The 19865-nt window shown below is 39.3% G+C and overlaps 2 protein-coding genes across 2 annotated transcripts; one reads left to right on the top strand and one right to left on the bottom strand.

Annotated features, from left to right (window-relative positions):
- The first annotated feature begins 6659 nt into the window (after window positions 1-6659).
- On the top strand, window positions 6660-12708 carry LOC104436794 (CBL-interacting serine/threonine-protein kinase 24). Its single transcript, XM_010049656.3, is given in 16 exon segments — window positions 6660-6795; window positions 7237-7488; window positions 7773-7835; window positions 7975-8046; window positions 8372-8479; window positions 8571-8645; window positions 8723-8782; window positions 9219-9344; window positions 9983-10072; window positions 10286-10408; window positions 10580-10699; window positions 11453-11483; window positions 11486-11568; window positions 11921-11977; window positions 12068-12142; window positions 12312-12708. Coding segments are annotated over 15 exon segments (1344 nt in total). The 5' UTR covers window positions 6660-6795; window positions 7237-7329; the 3' UTR covers window positions 12414-12708.
- A 1109-nt stretch (window positions 12709-13817) lies between these two features.
- Window positions 13818-17006, bottom strand: LOC104436921 (EIN3-binding F-box protein 1). Its single transcript, XM_010049780.3, is given in 3 exon segments — window positions 13818-16078; window positions 16081-16302; window positions 16700-17006. Coding segments are annotated over 3 exon segments (1971 nt in total). The 5' UTR covers window positions 16725-17006; the 3' UTR covers window positions 13818-14354.
- Between the last annotated feature and the right edge of the window lie 2859 nt (window positions 17007-19865).

Here is a 19865-nt window from a genome sequence, read left to right as displayed (position 1 = left end):
AACGCATGTTCGCAAAGCCTGGTTTACACCTATACAATGTAAAAATGAATAAAATCTAATGAGACATAAATTGGTTTCCTGGTGTTCTGGAAAGTTTCAGTTGTCCTGTTGGTGCAATTTCAACTGCCTGATATGACCTGCAATTCTGAAGGACTAGACTTTGACGTTACTAATGAGATTTCTAGTAGCTTCATGCACTTCTCGTTGCTGAAGTACCACCCTCTCTCTCTCTCTCTGCATTAGGTTGAAGAATGTAATATTTCATTTTCGAGGAAACAGAGAATTTGCTCGGCTGAGAATTGGTAAGTTTCTGGTACTGTTTAGTTTACCCTCCTCTTTTGTGAAGTAAATAATTTACACCTCTGTGCACGTGGATGTGTGTGTAGGTAAGCATATCCTTGGAGTCCTAATCCATTTTAAAGAAGATTAGGTACAGGACAAAAGAAAACTTGATCCAGCTATAAAATGTGTTAGATAAACAAAAGCATATTATCCAATGATATTATCTGATAATCAATGCTTCTCTTACTATGAATTTTGACAGGTTTTGATAATGCATCCATTTGTTCCCTTTCTTATACAAATCTATTCTTGAGTGGCGTGTATAATCCTACCTTGTTTCCATAATAGTCCATGATGATGCCCCTAGTTTTAAAACTATGTCAAACAAATATTAGCAGATTAATCTTTCTTTAGGTTTTGTCTCCATATCTTAAACCAGCATGCAACATTACTCAGTGATATTAATGATATGATCTCCTATGGTTTTGACAAACTAGATTGACGTCGCTTTGCAAGAGGGAGTTGATGCTCTGAAGCTTGTCTTGACCAAAGGTTTGACAGAGAGTACGAGATGCTTCAACAAGGAATAAAAGTACAAGCATATAAGATTGCAAACCCTACCTACATAAAAAAAAAAATAAAAAAATAAATAAAAGAGGTATCTCCTGTAGCTTAGAGGAAATTTCTTCTTCAAACTTTTCTCTTGGTATGGCTTCCACACTTTTCTTCAACGGTGTGTAAGTGGCTCACGTTTGCTTTTGGCTGATATCATAGAGCTCATTTTCCGAAGAAGAATGTGAAAATGCTATATTGCCATTAATTCCATAATGTTTGATTCCGACACAAGACATGCTTAAAGATGAAGATGCTTGAGTATACATGGATGACTATCCTTCGTAAGAATTGTTTTACTGATTAAGCCTAGTGAGTCTTGTGAGCTTTGGTGCTTAATAGAGAAAACTATGGGAGCCTTCAGATAGAATAATTTTGTTTTCCTTGTCTACTCTACTTGTCATCATCCGAAGCGAGAGAAATCGGTAATTTACGGTAGATTTAGCTGAAAGATTTTTAGGAAAAGGCAATGTAGAGCCTCTTAAGCTACTGTTCTTCTGAGTGGTTTTTCACCTCTCTTCATGCTCGCGAGTAGATCGATTGTGCATCCATGATCATGACATGCAATGGGATCGGACACGTGAGATGTGATCCCTAATCAAAAGGAACTCAATTATAAGACTATGATGCGATATGCTGATGCTATTTTCATATTGTGTGGAGTTGGGTATCTTTAGTTTGCTTTTCCGAATCGAATAACAAAAGATGGGATAAAGAGGAATCTATCGAACTGTATATATCTTATCTCTTGTTTGGAAGATCCCTACCAAAGAACGGATATTCTCAATCTATAACTTTGAAAAAGAGGGTTCCTACACATTCGACTAAAACAGCTGGATTAATCTAAATGTGCGAATGGATGGCGTGGTTATAAACTTATAATTCCATTGAAGATCTGGACCAACACTGACACTCACAATTTTGCCTCGAAGTCTTCCAAATGTCAATCAGTCATCTCCTTGTAGTTAGTTACTTGGTCTTATTTCTTCATGGAATAGATTATGAAGCATTGTAGAGAGATTTCTGACGTTTGCCCATGATTCCAAATCAAGATAAAAGTGACACAACCTAGTCCTAGGTTGTTCTAGTCTTCTTTTAACCTATTTGATTGACGTATCTTGATTGATTAATTGATCAAGGGATGATTGGTATCTTCCATGCATCCTCAAGTGGCCAATGAATTAAACCTCAGTGCTCGCCCCACAACCAAAGTGGAATTGGAACCTGATCTCATGGTCCAATCATCGTTGTACTGACGAAAGCAAATCGTCTCTTGGTCACGATGCATGCTTGTGGAGTGGACTGTTCAAAGGGATTGTGACCAGGGATAATTCTTTACAGTATCATACACCTTGAATCGATATCTTTTGGCAGACTATTGCAAGACACGAGCGAATAAATTAGCTATTTTAACAGTCTTTACGTATTTGGTTAGGTTGATGTCGAAAGAACTTTCCCATTTAACAATAGATGCAAGTTAAAATTTTCATGAACTTTTTGTATGGATATATATAAGTATTTTGGGCATGACGATCGATCCCTAAGGCTGCCAGTGTTCTCCACTAATTAAAACCACGGTCTATTTAGCCCCTTGTCTAGTGCCAAGATAGATATGCATTTCATAATTGTTGGGAAAATTACCCAGAAAAAGTCCTAAATCTGTTATATGAGTTCCAATGTAATTTTAAATTTTCCAATTTGACCAACTTAGTTGTAAACCTTTTGACAATTTTTTGATATAATCCATTAGGTCACTTTAGGTCCAAAATCGTTGATATGAAAATCTAGTCAATGTCATCCATTCTATGTGGCAAGGCTAATGGTGAACATTAAAGAAATAAATGAAACATATTTTTGCATTTTAAAAAAAAAAATTCTGAAATTTATTTTTTCTAATTTTCTTTTATTTCTTTTTTTCACATCACTATTCATTTGTCTTCATCTCCTTCCACTTCATCGCCAATAGGACATCACTACTCATCTTCTCTTTGTGCCGTTCCACCATTGGCAATGGTGAGGCCAATGGTGGGGCGGCATAAAAAGAAGATGAATAGTGAGAAAAAAAAGGAAAAAAAGAAAAAAAATTCAGGACAGTAAAAGTTTGGAAAAAAACAAATAAGGAGACCATTTACAATAAAAAAATAATAAAAAATTATAAAATTTCTCAAAAGCATGGTGTTGATTGAAATCGTATACATCAATCATGCCATGTAAAATATATAGCAATATTGATTGAATCACTACATCAATGATTTCTTACTTAAATTGGTTGTATGAATTACATGAAAAAATTGACAAAAAAATTTATAATTAAATTCAACTCAAAAAATTTAAGATTGAATTAACATACATATTATAAATTTTAACTTTTAGAAAGTTTTATGATTTTTTAGATAAGACTTTTGTTTCCCTAATTGAGTATTGTCATAAAACCCCTAACATTCTCCTTATAAGTGGCCATTGAGATGAATCTCAGTAGTTATAATTGAGTATTGTTAGAAAGCTATAACATTTTCTCCTCAACAATCGTCGTTCCTTTTGTTCTAATCTCATCGACGATTCGCACGATTGCCCGCAACGTACTCTCGAAATAATGCTACATTTCCTTTACCGTAAATGAACTCCTTAATTGCTTTGGAACTCATCTTCTACCGACCCATAAAGAGCGAACGTCATATCCTTCTGTCGGAGCGCTTTCGAATCGTCCCATCCGAACGTCTTTTCGACCCTTCAGTACAGTCAAAATCTTGGAGCTCTGGGGCACGAGCGCTAGCGTCCAAACTGAAGAAGAAGAATTAGGAAATGACGTGCGAGCAATGACGGAGGGCCGCGGATTATACCAATCGAGGAGGATTCTAGAGGCTCCTCCCGATTGATTTGAACCGAGACAAGAAGAGAGTTTGGCAGGATTGTCTTGAATCAAAATGTTGCATATTTCAAATGTTTTAAACAAATTGGCAGATTGGTTTGGACTACATTCCTGCTATGCCTCCATTCTTGACCATGTCATTTCATACAATGAAATGTTTGGACTGGATCGTCTCTATCATGACGTGTTGTCAAGTCTTATCACTAGAAATTTATGAAAATGTGCTGTAGATTGACTTTTTTTTTATATATAATCAAAGTGAAAAGAGACATTGACGGTAGTGTAAGTAAATTTATTGACAAAAATTCTTGTGTAATATGAGATTAGTTTAGCACTTACGTATTTCTAGTAGATGGTTTTGAAATTTGAAATTTCGGCAAAATGAATGGAAAAAAAGAAGCAAAGTGAATTGATATGTTAAGTATTCATTGACAAAAAAAAAAACTTTTGATTGTTATTAACTAGTGACGGATTTAGTTGAGGAGGGCAGAATTTAGCAAAAATAGAAGTCAATAAATAGAATAACAAAAAATTCAGAGAATATTGACAACTCACAAGTGAAATGATAAAACATCACAATCATGAATGAAAGCCTTGGCTGTTAAAAGTCATAGATACCATTGTGTAATTGCCAAGTGGTGAATCTGTAATTGCTTGTGGATAATCATTATTAGATAGATGATGAGATTGTAGATAGAGCCGAACTTCTTGTAACCACAAATAAAATTAGAAAAATATCTGTTCATTCAAATCCAATACCCGCTCGTAAGTAACCACCGATCACGGGTTATAAATACCACGCGGTATCATTTTAAGATCTCTAATCAACTACAGGCTCGACATTCCTCCGCAAGTTTTATCTTTTACTTGCTTGCCATCGATCTTTTCCACAATTTACACCGTAGGCAATGACGGTTTCTTAGCGTTTGCACTCTGAATTTCGCGTCGTTCGCTTTCCCATGTCAAAATCAAACGACCGATGACCCTCCACAGCCCGTCATTTCGTACTGATCCATCCACGTCCTGGAAAGCATTATCGTTCTAAGTTGTGAACCTTAAAATTCTAGAAAATGCATGAGTGGTGTGACTTTTTATTGCACATGTAAATGGCCAATGGACGCCCGCCGCGCGCGCACATCTTTACGTTATCGCAAGGGACCAATCGTGTGTAAAGGCTAAGGCCTCTTTTTACACGCGCCCCTGATAAAGATCCCACTTCGTAAAAGCGCTTGCATCACCTGATCTTCTTGGTCAACTTTATGATATATTAGGTTGTAGAAAGGAAAATTAATACATCATTGCTACATCCGATGGCACACGCGTGAAATGTTACTTTCCTTAATCGACTTTCGGATTTTCGACAAAAAAAAAAAAAAAGAGTTAATATTACGAAAAATTTCAAATTTATTTATTTATGACAAATTTATTTTGAATTAATTTTTTTATTATTAAAAATTCTAAATCAATAATTTTATAAAAACTTTATCCTCTATTAATTTTTGTTAAATTTTGATCTCCAAATTAATTAGTTAGATGACATATGATAATTGACGGATGTATTGATTTGTAATTTTTGTGATATTAATTAAATTTAACGAAAATTAATATAGAAGTGTTGATTTGAGATTTTTTATGGTTGAAATTAGTTTGAGGTAAATTTTATAACGATGTATCTATTTGTTTTTTTTTATAGTTAAAAATTTTGAGGTAAATTTTCATGGGTGTATCATCAATTTGGATTTTTTACGGTATTAATCAAGAGAGGGAGACAAAAAAAAAAATATTTTTTTGTAATCCTAAAACTTGTCAAGGAAGTGCGGTGAGTCAAAAACTTTACAAAAGCGCAATCAAGTCTTAAAACTTGTAAAGTTAATTCAATTGAGTCCTAAAGTTAACTTGTTAATCTTTTAGTTAAAAATACCGAGGTGACATTTTAAATATATATTTTTATTTTCCACGTGGATTTTTTAAATTATTACATTTTAAAAATAGATTTAAAAACTAAAAAATTAGATTTATTTATTTTATCTTATTTCACTAAAAATTAAAAAAAAAATTAAAATTGTTTAAAAAAGAAAAAATCACTCTCCTCTCCCCCGCTACCGCCGCCCATCACTTGGAGGGGCCGGGTGACGGTCGTCGGCCTTGGGCGGGGTGGCCAACCCTCGCCCGACCGGGGAGAGGCCTCGCCGGCCCCCGGGCGGGCTAGCGACCGTCGCCCCCCAGGCGAGGCCTTGTCGGCCCTCGCCGCCTCGAGCGAGGGCCGACGAGGCCTCACCCGAGGCGGCGATGGTTGCTTGGCCCCGTGAGGGTCGGCAAAGACTCGCCCAGGCGGCGACGGTCGGCCCCCATGAGGGCCGGTGTGCCCGGATCTAGGTGTACTCGCCCGGCTGGCGGGAGTGGCGCGAGGCCTCACCGAGCAAGGGTCGGCCACCCCGCCCGGGTCGGTGGCCGTCGTTGGTCCTCCGGCGATGGGGCGGCTTAAGTCCATCGGTGCCTTTTTTATTATTATTTTGAACAGTTTTGTTTTTTTAAATAAATTGAGATTTTCCTTTTTAGTTCTTAATCTAATTTTTAAATATTTTGAATAAAAAATAATTTAAAAAGCCATTTGAAAAATAAAAAATTCATTTAAAATAACGTCAACAATTTTCGTTAATAAATCTAACGGTGCGTATTCGGAACTCAATGAATTAACGTTTTATGATTTGATTGCATTTTTTTATAAATTTTAAGATATAATTGTACTTTTTAAGGTAAATTTAATGTTGTATTTTCCTCGGTCGGTATTCGCGTAATTTATTTTCCGTCTCTCCAATGCATGCACACCACAAGATTGACCGCCACACCCCGTCGTTCCTCCCTCCTCCCCAGCTGTCGAAAACCTTCGCTCGATTCGACCCTCTCGATCTCAACCTCTCTCTCGGAATCGCGCTCCCGCCGGAGCTTGCGGCGGTGGCCGGCCGGCCGGTCGAAGCGGGGACTCCGTCGATTCCGCCGGCGAGAATCTTGGGGTCGAGCGCTGCTGGCAGGTTCTGTTGCTTTCGACTCCGCGTTCTTTGTTCTCGCGCGCGGTTCTTGTTGCTTCCGCGTGTGGTGCTTGTTGCGTCTGAACGAGGGTCCAGTGCGCAATTGACCCGCCTCGTGATCTTTTCCTTTTGGGGGGTGCCGAATGTTGCTGCTCCGGGACTGAGGATTCGGTTCCGGATTGGATTTCAATTTAGTTCGTCGTCGGATTATGTGGTCGGTTGCTGTTTGTGGGTAGGATTGGAGATTGTTGGGCATCGTCATTGGGTTAATTTAGTTCTGGGTGATCGCCGCGTGGTTCGATTTCTTTCTGTTTGCTGGGACTTGCTGAAATCGGGAGTTCAGATTTCGGATTGCGTGATTTCGTTGGAAAATGGTGTAATCGATGCTGGGACCAGTTTTGTTTTCTGGGTTTTACTGGGTTTCTGATATAGCTGCTTCGGCAGATCGCTCGTGCAGATTTCCAGTTTTTTTTTTTGGACGGTGAATTGGAGGAAGGCGCTGGATTTTTACGGACGGAGTGGAAAGAGCATGCCAAGATGGTGACGAGGAAGGTGGGGAAGTATCAGGTTGGCCGGACAGTAGGAGAAGGGACTTTTGCAAAGGTCAAATTTGCGCAGAACACGGAGAATGGAGAGTGCGTGGCCGTGAAAATCTTGGCTAAAAGCACCATTCTTAAGCACAGAATGGTTGATCAGGTGCTCAGCTCTTAATCTCGTCATGAAAAATCCTACTATTTGAAAGAAAATGGTAGTGATTGCTCTAGTAATAGCTATCTATTTTTCAGACATTAAGATATTCTAGAAATTGTTTTGTCATATATCATGGGGTTCATTCCTCAAAGATCAAGATTTTGATTGGCCCAGGTTAACTCTTTTGTTGTGCTTAAACCATTATCCAAGGGCCATGATTCATTTTGGCTTTGGCTCCACTTAGATCTCTAAGTGACCTTCACTTTTTCCTCCCTTGACTTTGGTTCCAGATCAAAAGAGAGATATCCATAATGAAGATTGTCAGACATCCGTATATAGTCAGATTGCATGAGGTATGACATATCATCTCTGTTTCCTTGAAGTTCAAAAATTGAAATCAACGATGACCTTTGTTTAGCCACAGTATAAGTTCAGTGTGGCCACTGCCTGTAACTAATTTCATTTTCCCCTCATATCTTTTCTGAATTCCAGGTTTTGGCAAGCCCGACAAAAATATACATTATTCTTGAGTTTGTTTCTGGAGGAGAATTATATGATAAAATTGTAAGTATTTCTGACATCTATACATTGTAGAAAACGCCAGAAATTGTTTGTCCTCACTTTGCTTGGCCTGTTTTGAAAAAATTAGTTTTATTTATTTAATAGGTTCTATCAAGTGCTGGTGCAGTGAAATGATCTTTTGGCTAGGAAGATTAAGGTGGGAGTGAGTAAATCCCCATACATCATTAGACAAATTCTAGGTTTCTAATTAATAGTCTTTCACCCTTAGCCTTGCCTAATCTCTCAACCACTGGGAGGATTTGCTGGATCACTTGCAGTTATATTCTATTGAGAAGTTCCTTTCTACTAATTTGGTTTTAATTTTCAGGTTAACCAGGGAAGGCTTTCTGAAAATGAATCTAGACGGTTTTTTCAGCAGTTAATAGATGCAGTTGCCCACTGTCATAGTAAGGGTGTCTACCACAGGGACCTGAAGGTGCTTAGCTTTGCGACTGTGCAGCAATATTGCTGCTTTCTGAACGAAATCTCTTCCTGATTTTTTTTCTTCCTCCTCTTTCTTGACACAGCCTGAAAATCTTCTTCTTGATAGTCATGGAAACTTAAAAGTCTCTGACTTTGGATTGAGTGCATTGCCCCTTCAGGTAAGCATGATGATATGTGCACTTTTATGTGCAAAAGTTACTTGACCTGTGAGATTAATTTTCTTTGGTTTTTGTAGGAGCAGGGAGATGGACTTCTTCATACAACTTGTGGAACCCCAAATTATCTTGCTCCTGAGGTACAGTTGACAACTGACATTGCATTTGATGTTTCTCATGCTTTTCTGTTGTCTTGAACATTCCACATGTAGATGATTACAGTCCATCATGAATAGAAACCGTTATATGCGCTAGAAAAGGGAGAAACTCAATTACTTTTTATGGATCTACCTGTACGTCTTGGATATGTATGACAGTTGGGTTGAATAGAGGGATCTCGAGTTTCTCTACATTTCAATCTGTTCACTGCCAAGATAAAAGATGAAATTTCATGCGTGCTTCTCATTTGGCAACCATGATGGTGCAAAATTCTGAACTTCTTCCTTCGCATCAAGAATAGAACTCCTACAATTTTTTGGGTCATTTGATTAAGCATCTGTCAGAGGCCACAAACTTGTTCATTTCCCTTTAGATATCAAATATTTGCATCTTAGCACACTAAAATATCTGTTTCAGGTTCTCGGTCAGCGGGGTTATGATGGTGCCGCAGCTGATATATGGTCATGTGGTGTCATTCTTTATGTTTTAATGGCTGGATATCTTCCATTTGATGAGACAGATCTTCCAACACTGTACAAAAAGGTTTGCTTTCCCCTTCTTGTTGCAAGCTTGTTCTTCTACTTCCACATGGCTTTTGAAACTCATTTCCTTTTCTCCTTAATTTATCAGTGAATGAGGGAAATTAATGGATGATTTCTTGAAGCAATGCAGTGAAATTCTTGATGGGTCTGCTGCCAAATTACCCTCATTTATCCCATAATGTTTGAAAGTAGTTACCTGTTCAGTGTTTAATCTCTGGGTCAGATGTTGGTGCACACTATTGAGCTAATTTAAATGCAAGATTTGGGTCGAATGGTGCACCAGCTTGTTGTGGATAGTTCTTTAGGTTTCTCAGAATCCTTCATGATTTTTCTAGTTTTTCTTGTTTGTATATGTATTTTTCATGAACTCTTTACCCAATGGAGTGTTGCTTGGGGAGTTGCAAGTGACCCTTGTCTTTTCCCACACATATTGTCAAGGCTCATTTTTCACATCCGCATGTGTGTTTGATTGTATCCTATGTATTAGTTTATGCAGTTCTCTGTCTTCTTCATATTGCATACTAGGAGAAGACGTGTTTTCACAGCTGTCTTTCTTTTCTAACCTTGTTGTTGATGTTGGTTCAAGCATTTAGAACAGGAAATATACGTGGAAGTTTCTGATCCCCTGCTTATGTGTAGATAACTGCTGCAGAGTATGTATGTCCGATTTGGCTTTCTCTGGGGGCAACGTCATTGATCAAAAGATTACTTGATCCCAATCCTAGAAATGTAAGTAGCTACTTTATCACATCAAAGTTGGCATCCTGCTTTAGATAAACCAACTGAACTTTTACCAGAAGTATACAGGTTATGACCTGGCAATTGACTGCAAAAATTGCTAGACAAAAAAATAAGCTAAGAGGATCTCAATTTGCTTAGCTCGTCTTGGCTGTCTGAATAATGATGTTTTCAAGCCTGACATATTACTAATTTTCCTGGCAGCGCATTGGTATTGAAGGAATTAGAAAGCATTCATGGTTCCGAAAAAATTATATGCCAGCAAGATGTAAGGAAGATGAAGAAGTTAATTTGGATGATGTCCGCGCTGTTTTTGATGACATTAAGGTTTGTGCAACATTCCTGAATAGCCCAGATATCCAGCATTTGTAGGTTCACTTGTTGTTTTATGCATTGTTGTAAACATAGTGACTTTTTGGAGGAATCGCTGTCCGTTGGCTTTTCCAGTACCCTTGATATTTTTGTTTTTGGTTTGTTGGTTATTGCTGTAATTTGCAGGAGCAATATGTAGCTGAGCAGTCAGAATCCAAAGATGGTGGCCCTTTGATAATGAATGCATTTGAGATGATCACATTATCTCAGGGATTAAATCTATCATCACTATTTGACCGGCAGCAGGTTGAATTTTGTTTTCCCAGCAGTTATTTTCTATCCTGATAATTATGTCTAGAGTGCAGTAGTTTGGCACTTTCACCAGTTATATTCCGTGAATTCTAGCCTCTAGGCCCTTATAAAAAAATTGATATCATAGTTTTCTTGATTTTCTGCTGGTATGAAAATCACTTGAATACTGTTTGTAGGTGACTTTGTTCTTTGCCCCGCCTGTGATTATATATCATCTGGATCTGCATAGTCCTTAAATTCAAGGTTAAATTTAGCACATGAATCAAAATTTTCTCCTCGTTGTGTGGATTATTTTTCTGTTTGCTTCATTAATGCAGAATCAGTAGTTAGAAGGAAATTAAAGAAAACCAATGTGGAACCAGAAATCTAGATTGATCAAAAATTGTGTACTGAATAAGAACCTTGACTGTAATTGTTCAGTGCTAAACCTGTGAATTTTTTAGCATTGATTAAAAATCTCAGTCAAAACACAGAAATTGCAGTATAATGATCAGGAAGGCAGATGAGATGCTGTGGATTGATTGTCAGAACTTCTCTCTTAAGTTAAATATCTATTGCATTTTAGTTGTCCGGTTGGTTAGTCTTGAATTGAAATCCCCGTTTAACTGACTTCTACTCGTCCTGAGCCATGAGGTTCACTCATAGTCAGCGATAAATCTGGATAGCCTGCACATAAAGAAGTTTCTCTCTCTCTCTCTCTTTCTCTCTCTCTCTCTCTCTCTCTCTCATCGCTGTTCATTTGTGTAGGATTTCATAAAGAGACAAACTCGTTTTGTCTCCCGAAATCCGCAAAAGTGATCATCTCATCTATAGAAGCAGTGGCAGGGTCAATGGGTCTCAAGGTCCATACACGTAATTTTAAGGTATGTGTAATTTGTTTTGATTCATCCAAAATGGTTTACTGTCCATCGGTGCTTGAAGAATGGTTTTAAATTTGACCTCACATTGGATTGGGAAATATTGAATATCTCTGAAGCTTTCTAAAATTAGTTAATGCTTTTTGGGCAAAAGCGTTTTCCAGAACATCCCTTTTCATATACTATGTTGGACAATTGTAAAGTAGACGGTTTGGACAGGCTTGACTTCTTTTTATGAAGGATGTGAGTTGTTTGTTTAGGAAAATTGACTTTAGTCTCGTCTTGAGTGAAGCATGTGCTGTGAAAATTTGTATTCAGAGTTATCCAGTCTCATTCGAGTGATATGTTTTCTTCGCAGACAAGACTTGAAGGATTGTCTGCAAATAAAGCCGGCCAGTTTGCAGCTGTCATTGAGGTAAATTTTGAGATCGTCGTATGCATTTCTTCATTTGAAATATCTAAGGTATGGAGGCCTCATGCGTTTGAGATCCTTTTTCATTTGTAGGTTTATGAAGTGGCACCGTCCCTCTTCCTGGTAGATGTTAGGAAGGCCGCTGGAGATACTCTTGATTATCATAAGGTGAACTTCAGAAAATAAAAAAACTTAGTTATCCAAAATCTATTCCGGTTAACCTTCCTTAATAGCTTAAAAGACCTCCTAAAAATTTCTCGAGTGGTCTTGAAAGGCATTTTAGTAGCTTTTCTTTGAGCATCGCACACGAACTAAATTATTTCATCTCGATTTGCAGTTTTACAGGAGTTTCTGTAAAAAACTTGAGCATATTATATGGAAGCCAACAGAGAGTAATGCCAAGCATGGTCTGCTTAGAACGAAGAGTTGCAACTCCTAGTTTGTATTGATGTAAAGCAAATCAATTAAGCAGGCTCTGTAGTGGTGCAACCAACTTGCAAATCGAGGCAACAGCGTGCCGGAGCGGTCTTGTGCTGTATATAAACTTAATTTTTGACGATCTATATAGTGACGAAATCATTACATGTGATGTTTGTTTCTTGACCTGAGAATCATCATCTACAGTCTTATGGTCGTAGGCCTTGGAATTCATATTTCAGACGAAGCTATGTAAACGAGCAATTCAAGACTATCTCAAGTCGCAAGATACATAGAAGCCCTTTTTTTCTACTCAATGGCGTGAGCGTCTCTCTTTTTGTACGGATTCAATTTTCCTGGCGTAGCGTAGAATTAGCTCACGAGTTCGAATTATTTGCAGGCGTGTCATCATAGCATCGAGTCTAGAACATCTTAAGCTAAAAAGACCTTGAATGCTGATGGCGTTCTGTTCTCTTCGGCAGCAGAACTTTGAATGGTTCGCTTAGCTAATTTTGTAGACATTGCCATGTTATGTCATTCGAAATGAGCCTTCAAATTGTACAGGAAAAACACTTCAGGATACAGTTATTCCGCTTGCAGTTTAGAAAAGTTTACTTGCTCTAAATCTCAGAAGCGTTTTAATCTTTCCAGCATTTGCCTGTGTCCGCTGTCCAGCTGTATCCTCCATTTAGAGACTCTCCATCGCAATCAAGGCTCGCTGAAGCTAAATGGCGAGTCGTGACAGGAGTCGGCTCCATTCTAACCCTTTTCCTCGAAGCCACTAATGAAATCTGTCTCGATAAGATGCATCTAGTAAGTCAGTTTATTCAAAATGATCCCACCATGTCGGATTTAAATATGTTGTGGGGACGAATGCTTTCATCCTATGTAGGAGCTCGTGTAAGGGGAACAGGTCCTGAATTGGTTTGAGACACATTTCAAGATGAAGATCAAGCTGTGTTTGGTCCAGTTTGATGGCAGGACGAGGGGGACGAGGGATCAGATTGCGGTTTGAATAACGGGTGTCTCAAATTTGAAAGCCACCTGGAGTTAGAACTTTTGAAAACCCCCTTTAGTTAGAACTAATGTAAGTGCGTTGCAGCATTGGGGTTCTGTTTGTGGGGCTCGATATTATATTGTAATGGTTTTGGAGAGATTCGAAAGCCAAACTCAACTTGAATTATGCCAGCAGAAAGATGACTTCGTCTTTGCTTGGACATAGTTTCTCCAAGTACAGATGAGGATGACAGCATCGACACAAGCTCATCCCAGATTATCTAAAGCGTTTCAGTCACCGTACAAAGCAGAGAACCATGAGATTAATCCCGTTTTTATCGGTGAATGATGGTGCAATGTTAGCAAGTTAAAGCCAGCGAACCCAACAGGCACTGCGCACAAAGGCAGGGAAGGACAGAGAATGCAAAAATGAGAACAAAGGTGACCGCTCTTTCATCAAAGATCAAGCTCAAAAAAAGAAAAATATGTAAGACAAATGAATACACAAAATGCCCGACACAGCTAAAACATTGGATTAAGAGCAACCAGCAGTACATGAACAGACCTTAGATTGTCGACCACAACATATCCACAAACAGGAGACATAACATCAGGGACTTGATGACTGACTTCTTCAGGAACAATGGCCACTAAAGAGGCGGTGGCCTTCCGCAATTGGAAGGAAAACAGTCGCAACAAGCATTTCAGACGCGAAAGCTTGCAAAAAAGAGGGTATAGTTGGTGTAATAGTTTGCCAAAACTTCCCTAGAAAACAACCAAGCCACTGAACGCCCATCCCAACCAGACTAATTGGCCTAAAAAACCTACTCTACAACTTGCTGCTGCCCATCACTATCTTTAAAGCTATTTCCTTATTCTCTCTCACGTCACTACCAGGCCAAACTTCTTCATGTTCAAAGACCTTCATATCCACTTCCTAATCCAGTCGATGACCAGATTCGCTTGACTAGGAGAGGATATCACATCTCCACAGGCTCTCTGCTAGCTGTTCAACCATGCCACTGCTGATGGAACGGCAGTGTTGCAAATTCAAGCCAATTAAACTGCCCGCCAACTTCTTCAAGAAAGGCACACTCTTATTTGAGACCATTGAACAACCAGCCAGAGAAAGTACTTGTAGATTGAGGTGCCCGGCTAAGGAGAGGACTGAGACACCAGAATCAGTAATGCTGCATTTCGACATGTCAAGGTCATTAAGTAACAAGCAATTGTCTGCAATTGCGACCAAGCTTGCATCTGAGACTTTTCTGCAACCATCAAGATTAAGCAGCTCGAGGGTCCCTCCATGTAGCCGGACCAAGGTGGAAACTGCTTCGTCGGTGATGTTTAAACAGTTACTGAGGTTAACTTTCACGAGTCCTGCTTCTGAATTTTCCAGAAGAGGGGAAAGCCCAGCATCTGTTAACCCACAAAGGCTGATTAAGTCGATGTGCTCCAGATGAGGGCACAACTTTCCCACCATGGCCAAACTAGCACTGCCAAATCCAGGGCAATTTCGGATCGATAATGATCGAAGAGATGTGCATGACGAGAGCATCAGAGACCCTTCTAGAAGGTCCTTAATTCCCATACACTTGGCAATAGATAGAGACTTCAGCTTCATTTCACAGTTTGAAATCACACCGATAACTCCTCTCATGGAGATCCTGTCCAATTCCTCGACTTGTAAATATTCAAGAGAACTAACTGCCCCCGAAAAAGCTATCAACCCAGCATCAGATACAAAGAGACACTTACGGATGCACATCTGCTTCAAGTTTGTGCAACCCTTTCCAATGGCCGCTAGACTCAAGTCCGTAATTCCGTGACAGGAGGCAATTGTCAAGGACGACACCTTTTTGAGACCCTGAGCATTGCCCATGACCCAAAAGCCCTTCTCACTCGCATTTCTGAGACTGCCAAGGAAAAGACTAGTGACAGCCAGGCCAAAGTGCCCAATCACCGCAAGAGAGAAGTCTGTTATATTCAATCCCTGAAGCTTTATCTTGCTCAGGACAGAAGAAGCAGAAGATACCAAACTTGCAACTCCATGATCTCCAACTAGAGGGCAGTCTTTGATGGAGATTGATTGCAGCCGAGGGCAACACCTTCCTATAGCTTCCAGGCCCTCATTCCCAATCTTTGGACAAGATTCGATGTTCAAAGAAATCAAATCTCGACAATTTTCTGCAATAGCAATCAGACCCTTGTTGGAAACGAAAGGACACTGGCTAAGATCAAGCTTCTTCAGCAGACGACATTCTTTGGCTATTTCGACTAGACCATCATCCCCAATTGAAGATAGATTCCACAAAGAAAGAGCCCGAAGAGAAGGGCAGCCACGGGCAATTGCGGATATCCCAATGTTTGTGACTCCACGAGTAGAACTGGTTCCCCGGATCGAAAGCTTGCCGAGACCACCACGACCATTAGTTCCCACTGCTACAGCAGCAAGCCTGACATCCGTCGCCTTCTTCCCCTCCAGGCACCTTGTGAGGTACCCATCCCCCTCAAGTCCTCCGCTCACATCGCATGAAGCCATTTCGACATCAACAGATGACGAAGTCTTCATCTCCTCGTCCTCCTTTGCAGACTTTTCAGCTCCACCTGATATTTCATTTCTGCGCATGCTACTCAAAAGGAAAAGCCAGTGCTTGGAAACACAGGCACAGGCGCTCCTTTCTCTACCGCGGGGAGCCGTCTGAAGATCTCAAAGAGGCATTCATCCGGGAGTTCCCCGATGGACGATGGATGTTCCCCCTCATACTCGTAAGAGCTGACGGCGTATGGGCCACATATGCGAGCCCGCTTGTGGGGAGGGTAGTATATGTCCATGCTGGAACCCATCGAATACAAACGATCCAAGTCGATAGAACTTGTACATAAAGATCCGCCACCGAAGAATTGATCCTCACCTGCAAAACCAATTATAAACATGTCTGATGAGTTAATCTGGCCAAGTGTTCAAACATAAACGCAGCAACACAACCTAACACAGCAGTAGCAAAAGCTTTCTACCTCCTATCAACCACTCAAGAAATCCAGTTTCGTCTTATTACATGGAGCCACTTCTTAATTGTTAGCTTTAGCAGAAGATCAAAATCACAAATCGATCTTTACATCTACCAACAAAAACGGAAAGAGGGTATCGATATCTTAAGCCATAAGTCATAAAGTCCTGATCTTCAACTTCTACGCTACCCACCAACCAAAAACCGCGAGAACTCCCACCACTTCTTCATTCAGAAAACCCAGTATCCAAACAAAACCCAGAAAACATTTGAAGAGCTTACAAAAGGGAGGAGCTTTTACCTCCATAATTGACGAGAGTCGGCATGGCTGATCCCCAGAGCAAGAAGAACCTTCACCGAGCGCAAGGAGGACGAGACCCAACGCCAAGAACGAAACGACAATGCAGACGAAACCCGGTAGGCCTTCAGCGCATGAATGCATTTACAAGACCGAGCGAGTTCTTGAAGAGCATGGAACAGCCAAGAAACCCTAGCAAGCAGGGCAAAAAGAGAAGTAGAGAGGAGAGGAGAGGAGGAGGAGAAGAAGAAGGAGAAGAAGAAGGGAGAAGGTGGGAGTGCTGCGTTTGGTCCTGGGCTGGGAATGTGTCACGCGAAGGGGTTATATTGGTGTCATCTGTCACTGCACAGATAGAGAGAGAGAGAGAGAGAGAGAGAGAGAGAGAGAGTACATGCAAAGTGCAATGCATCCATCCTCAAAACCGGGCATTCATTCCTAGTCCAACCAACCACCTCAGCCCCCCCAAAAAGAAAAAAAAGAGAGAGAGAGAGAGAGAGAGAAAAAAAAATCGTAGGAGCAACTGGAAATTTCTCATCTTTTCCATAAAAAATTCCCCCTTTTATCTTCTGCTCTTTTTCCTTGGGATTTCGTGTTTTTTATTATTATTATTTAAAAGACGGGAAGATCACGATAATATCTGAACCCACATGGAATGTCGAATTTGAGTCGTAATTACTGTCTATGAATTAAACCCATCACCAATATTAATCGTGGATGAGACGGCTCGTGATGGCATAGTTATTGCAATTGAACGCGATATTCAAGATCGCTTAAGAAAGGAAGGCATTTGGTTTGCTAGGATCATTGTCTTATTGCTTATTAAGTTTTGAGTAAATACTACTAGCAATCTCAAATCGATACATGAGTGCCACATTTACACACAATTAATTTTGGTGTCACAACAAATCCAAAATCACTAAATATGAGGATTAGAAAAGCCTGCTAATTTTTCCCTAAGAGCTTATTGACATTTTGAAAATCTGCTAAAATCCTTGATTTTACCCCAATTTGCCCTAAGATTTTGGTGATTTGGGAAAAAGAGAAGGAGTGAATTCAATTCTATTGTTTAATTCTCAATCTCAAGTTTATCTACTTCATCTAGCTTTCTCTAAACAACGTAATTTAAGAGACCTACCTATGTATGCTAAATTTTCACGTTGAATCATTCAACCTCGCACATTGATCATCTGAGTTGTTTGTAATGTGCTTCCACATCAACAATTTAGAGGGACATTGGTCGAAAGCTGATGGTGGCATATTTATTAGGCTTTTTGTGTACATGAAGATTAGTTTATGGGTAATTATGACACAAGTGCACCAATTTGAGCTTTGTAATGGCTATCCTTCTTCTTTTTCCTTTGCTTTTTGTCTTTTCCAGGAAATATTTCCAATTTAGTTTGAGTGCGTTCATTGATGCCAATGTAAAAAAAATGTCTTCATTTCCAACGTGTTGATTATATGCATAATACAAGGAAAACAACGATTTAGGAATGATATAATCTTTCTTTATTCGAAGGTTCGATACATGTCCCCCAAGCGTTTGCGAACAAATTTTCTTTCTCCTCTTGATTTAGCTAGAATCTATGCCAATCGTGAAGAAGGGTGGTCTCTATCAAGTGTCAAAACTCGAATTTACATTTAAGTGGTGCGAAACAAGGGCCTCATTACATGCTTTATGACTATGCCCTCTAGAAAAAGATTCCATCATTCAATAAACCACGCTTTAGTCTTAGCTTTAGCTTAACAAAGCATCAATTTAGGTGAAGGTGGGGCTGAGAGCTATTCAATTAATGAATCAATCAATTAATTTTTGCCAAATGTGATTAATAAAATAAAATGAAATTGCATCTCCATTGATGGCCTTGACAAGTTGATGAGAAATTATAATCTCATGGGAGATGAATTGGCAATTGGCATGCCAGATAGATGGGGACGGAGTAGCACTTGGGATTTGGGGAATACAACTGTCTGAGCAGTGGAGATTCATCTTCATCCTCCCTCTCTTTTGTGTATCCTAACTTTTTCTCATTCAACTCACCCCTGCAACTTGGGCTGTGTCTGCACCAAGTGGCACTTCCTGGAAAGCAGACGGCCAAGGATTTAAAATATATGTACTCCAAATTGGGGGTTAGGAGGGATTGGATTAGGGGAATCGATGGATTATTATTCTTTAATCCCTTTTTGCTTTTATTGGTTTAGGGGGAATCGATGGGCTTGATTAGGGACAGTGAACACAAGGAGGGTTGCTTGTTTTAGGCGATTCTGTTCCCAAGACCGGCCTAGATTGCTAGTGCTTTGGCGGTTGTGCTAATGAAATCAAGACTGGTACTAACCAATTTTAATATAGCTCCCAATGACCGAGAAACCCGGTTTAAGTGAATAATCCCGCAATTTATGAAATCTTGTTCTAAATTTGTGAATTGGACAAGCAATGAGCCAAAACTCAAGTTAGGAATCTCGAAATCGAAGTCAGCCGGGCTTCTTCGTTCACAAGGGTCGCTAGTTGTGAACAGATTGAACAATTTTACGAAACTCTGAAGTGAATAGAAGGAAAATGAGTCGAAGATCATCTCTCATTGATCTGATGATGTATTAGGTTGTATTGGCCTATTATTGTTCTTCCGAGGCTTGGAAGTTGCAGTCATCTCTTATACACAGCATATATATTGAGGGACATTTGTGGAAATTTTCTTGCAAATTTATTATTTTTCTTAGCGCAACACAAATGTATAGTGAAGAAGATTTATTAGAGGAAAATCACAAAGCAAAGGGAGAAAAATATCCCTAAAGATCTAAATATCTTGGGGAACTTAACAGAATTAGAGGCACAATAAAAATGAAAAAAACATGCTGCAAAACAAAGAGAGTAACAATGCTAGGCATGAATGGAAAAGTTGTAAACAAAATGAGTGAGCATTTACAGGAGCAGATCATGTTCAATATTTAAATGGAATCTTCCATTACATAAAATATCAAATCTGTAGATCATTCTTACCATACTTAACATTATTAAGTGAAAAAAAAAAAAACCCAAAGTTGAGATTTTTCTGAGGCAATGGTTGAGTAACCATATAAAGTGATCGAGCTTTGAAAGTTAAAGTTAATGCAAATCGGATTTTGTTAACAAGTACTTTATATTTTCTAAAATTCACAGAACCCCATATCGGCA

This window comes from Eucalyptus grandis, chromosome 3 (genome assembly GCF_016545825.1).
Source record: "Eucalyptus grandis isolate ANBG69807.140 chromosome 3, ASM1654582v1, whole genome shotgun sequence".
Classification (NCBI taxonomy): domain Eukaryota; kingdom Viridiplantae; phylum Streptophyta; class Magnoliopsida; order Myrtales; family Myrtaceae; genus Eucalyptus; species Eucalyptus grandis.
Note: the sequence above shows the minus strand (reverse complement) of the source record. Positions and strands in the feature narration are given on the sequence as shown.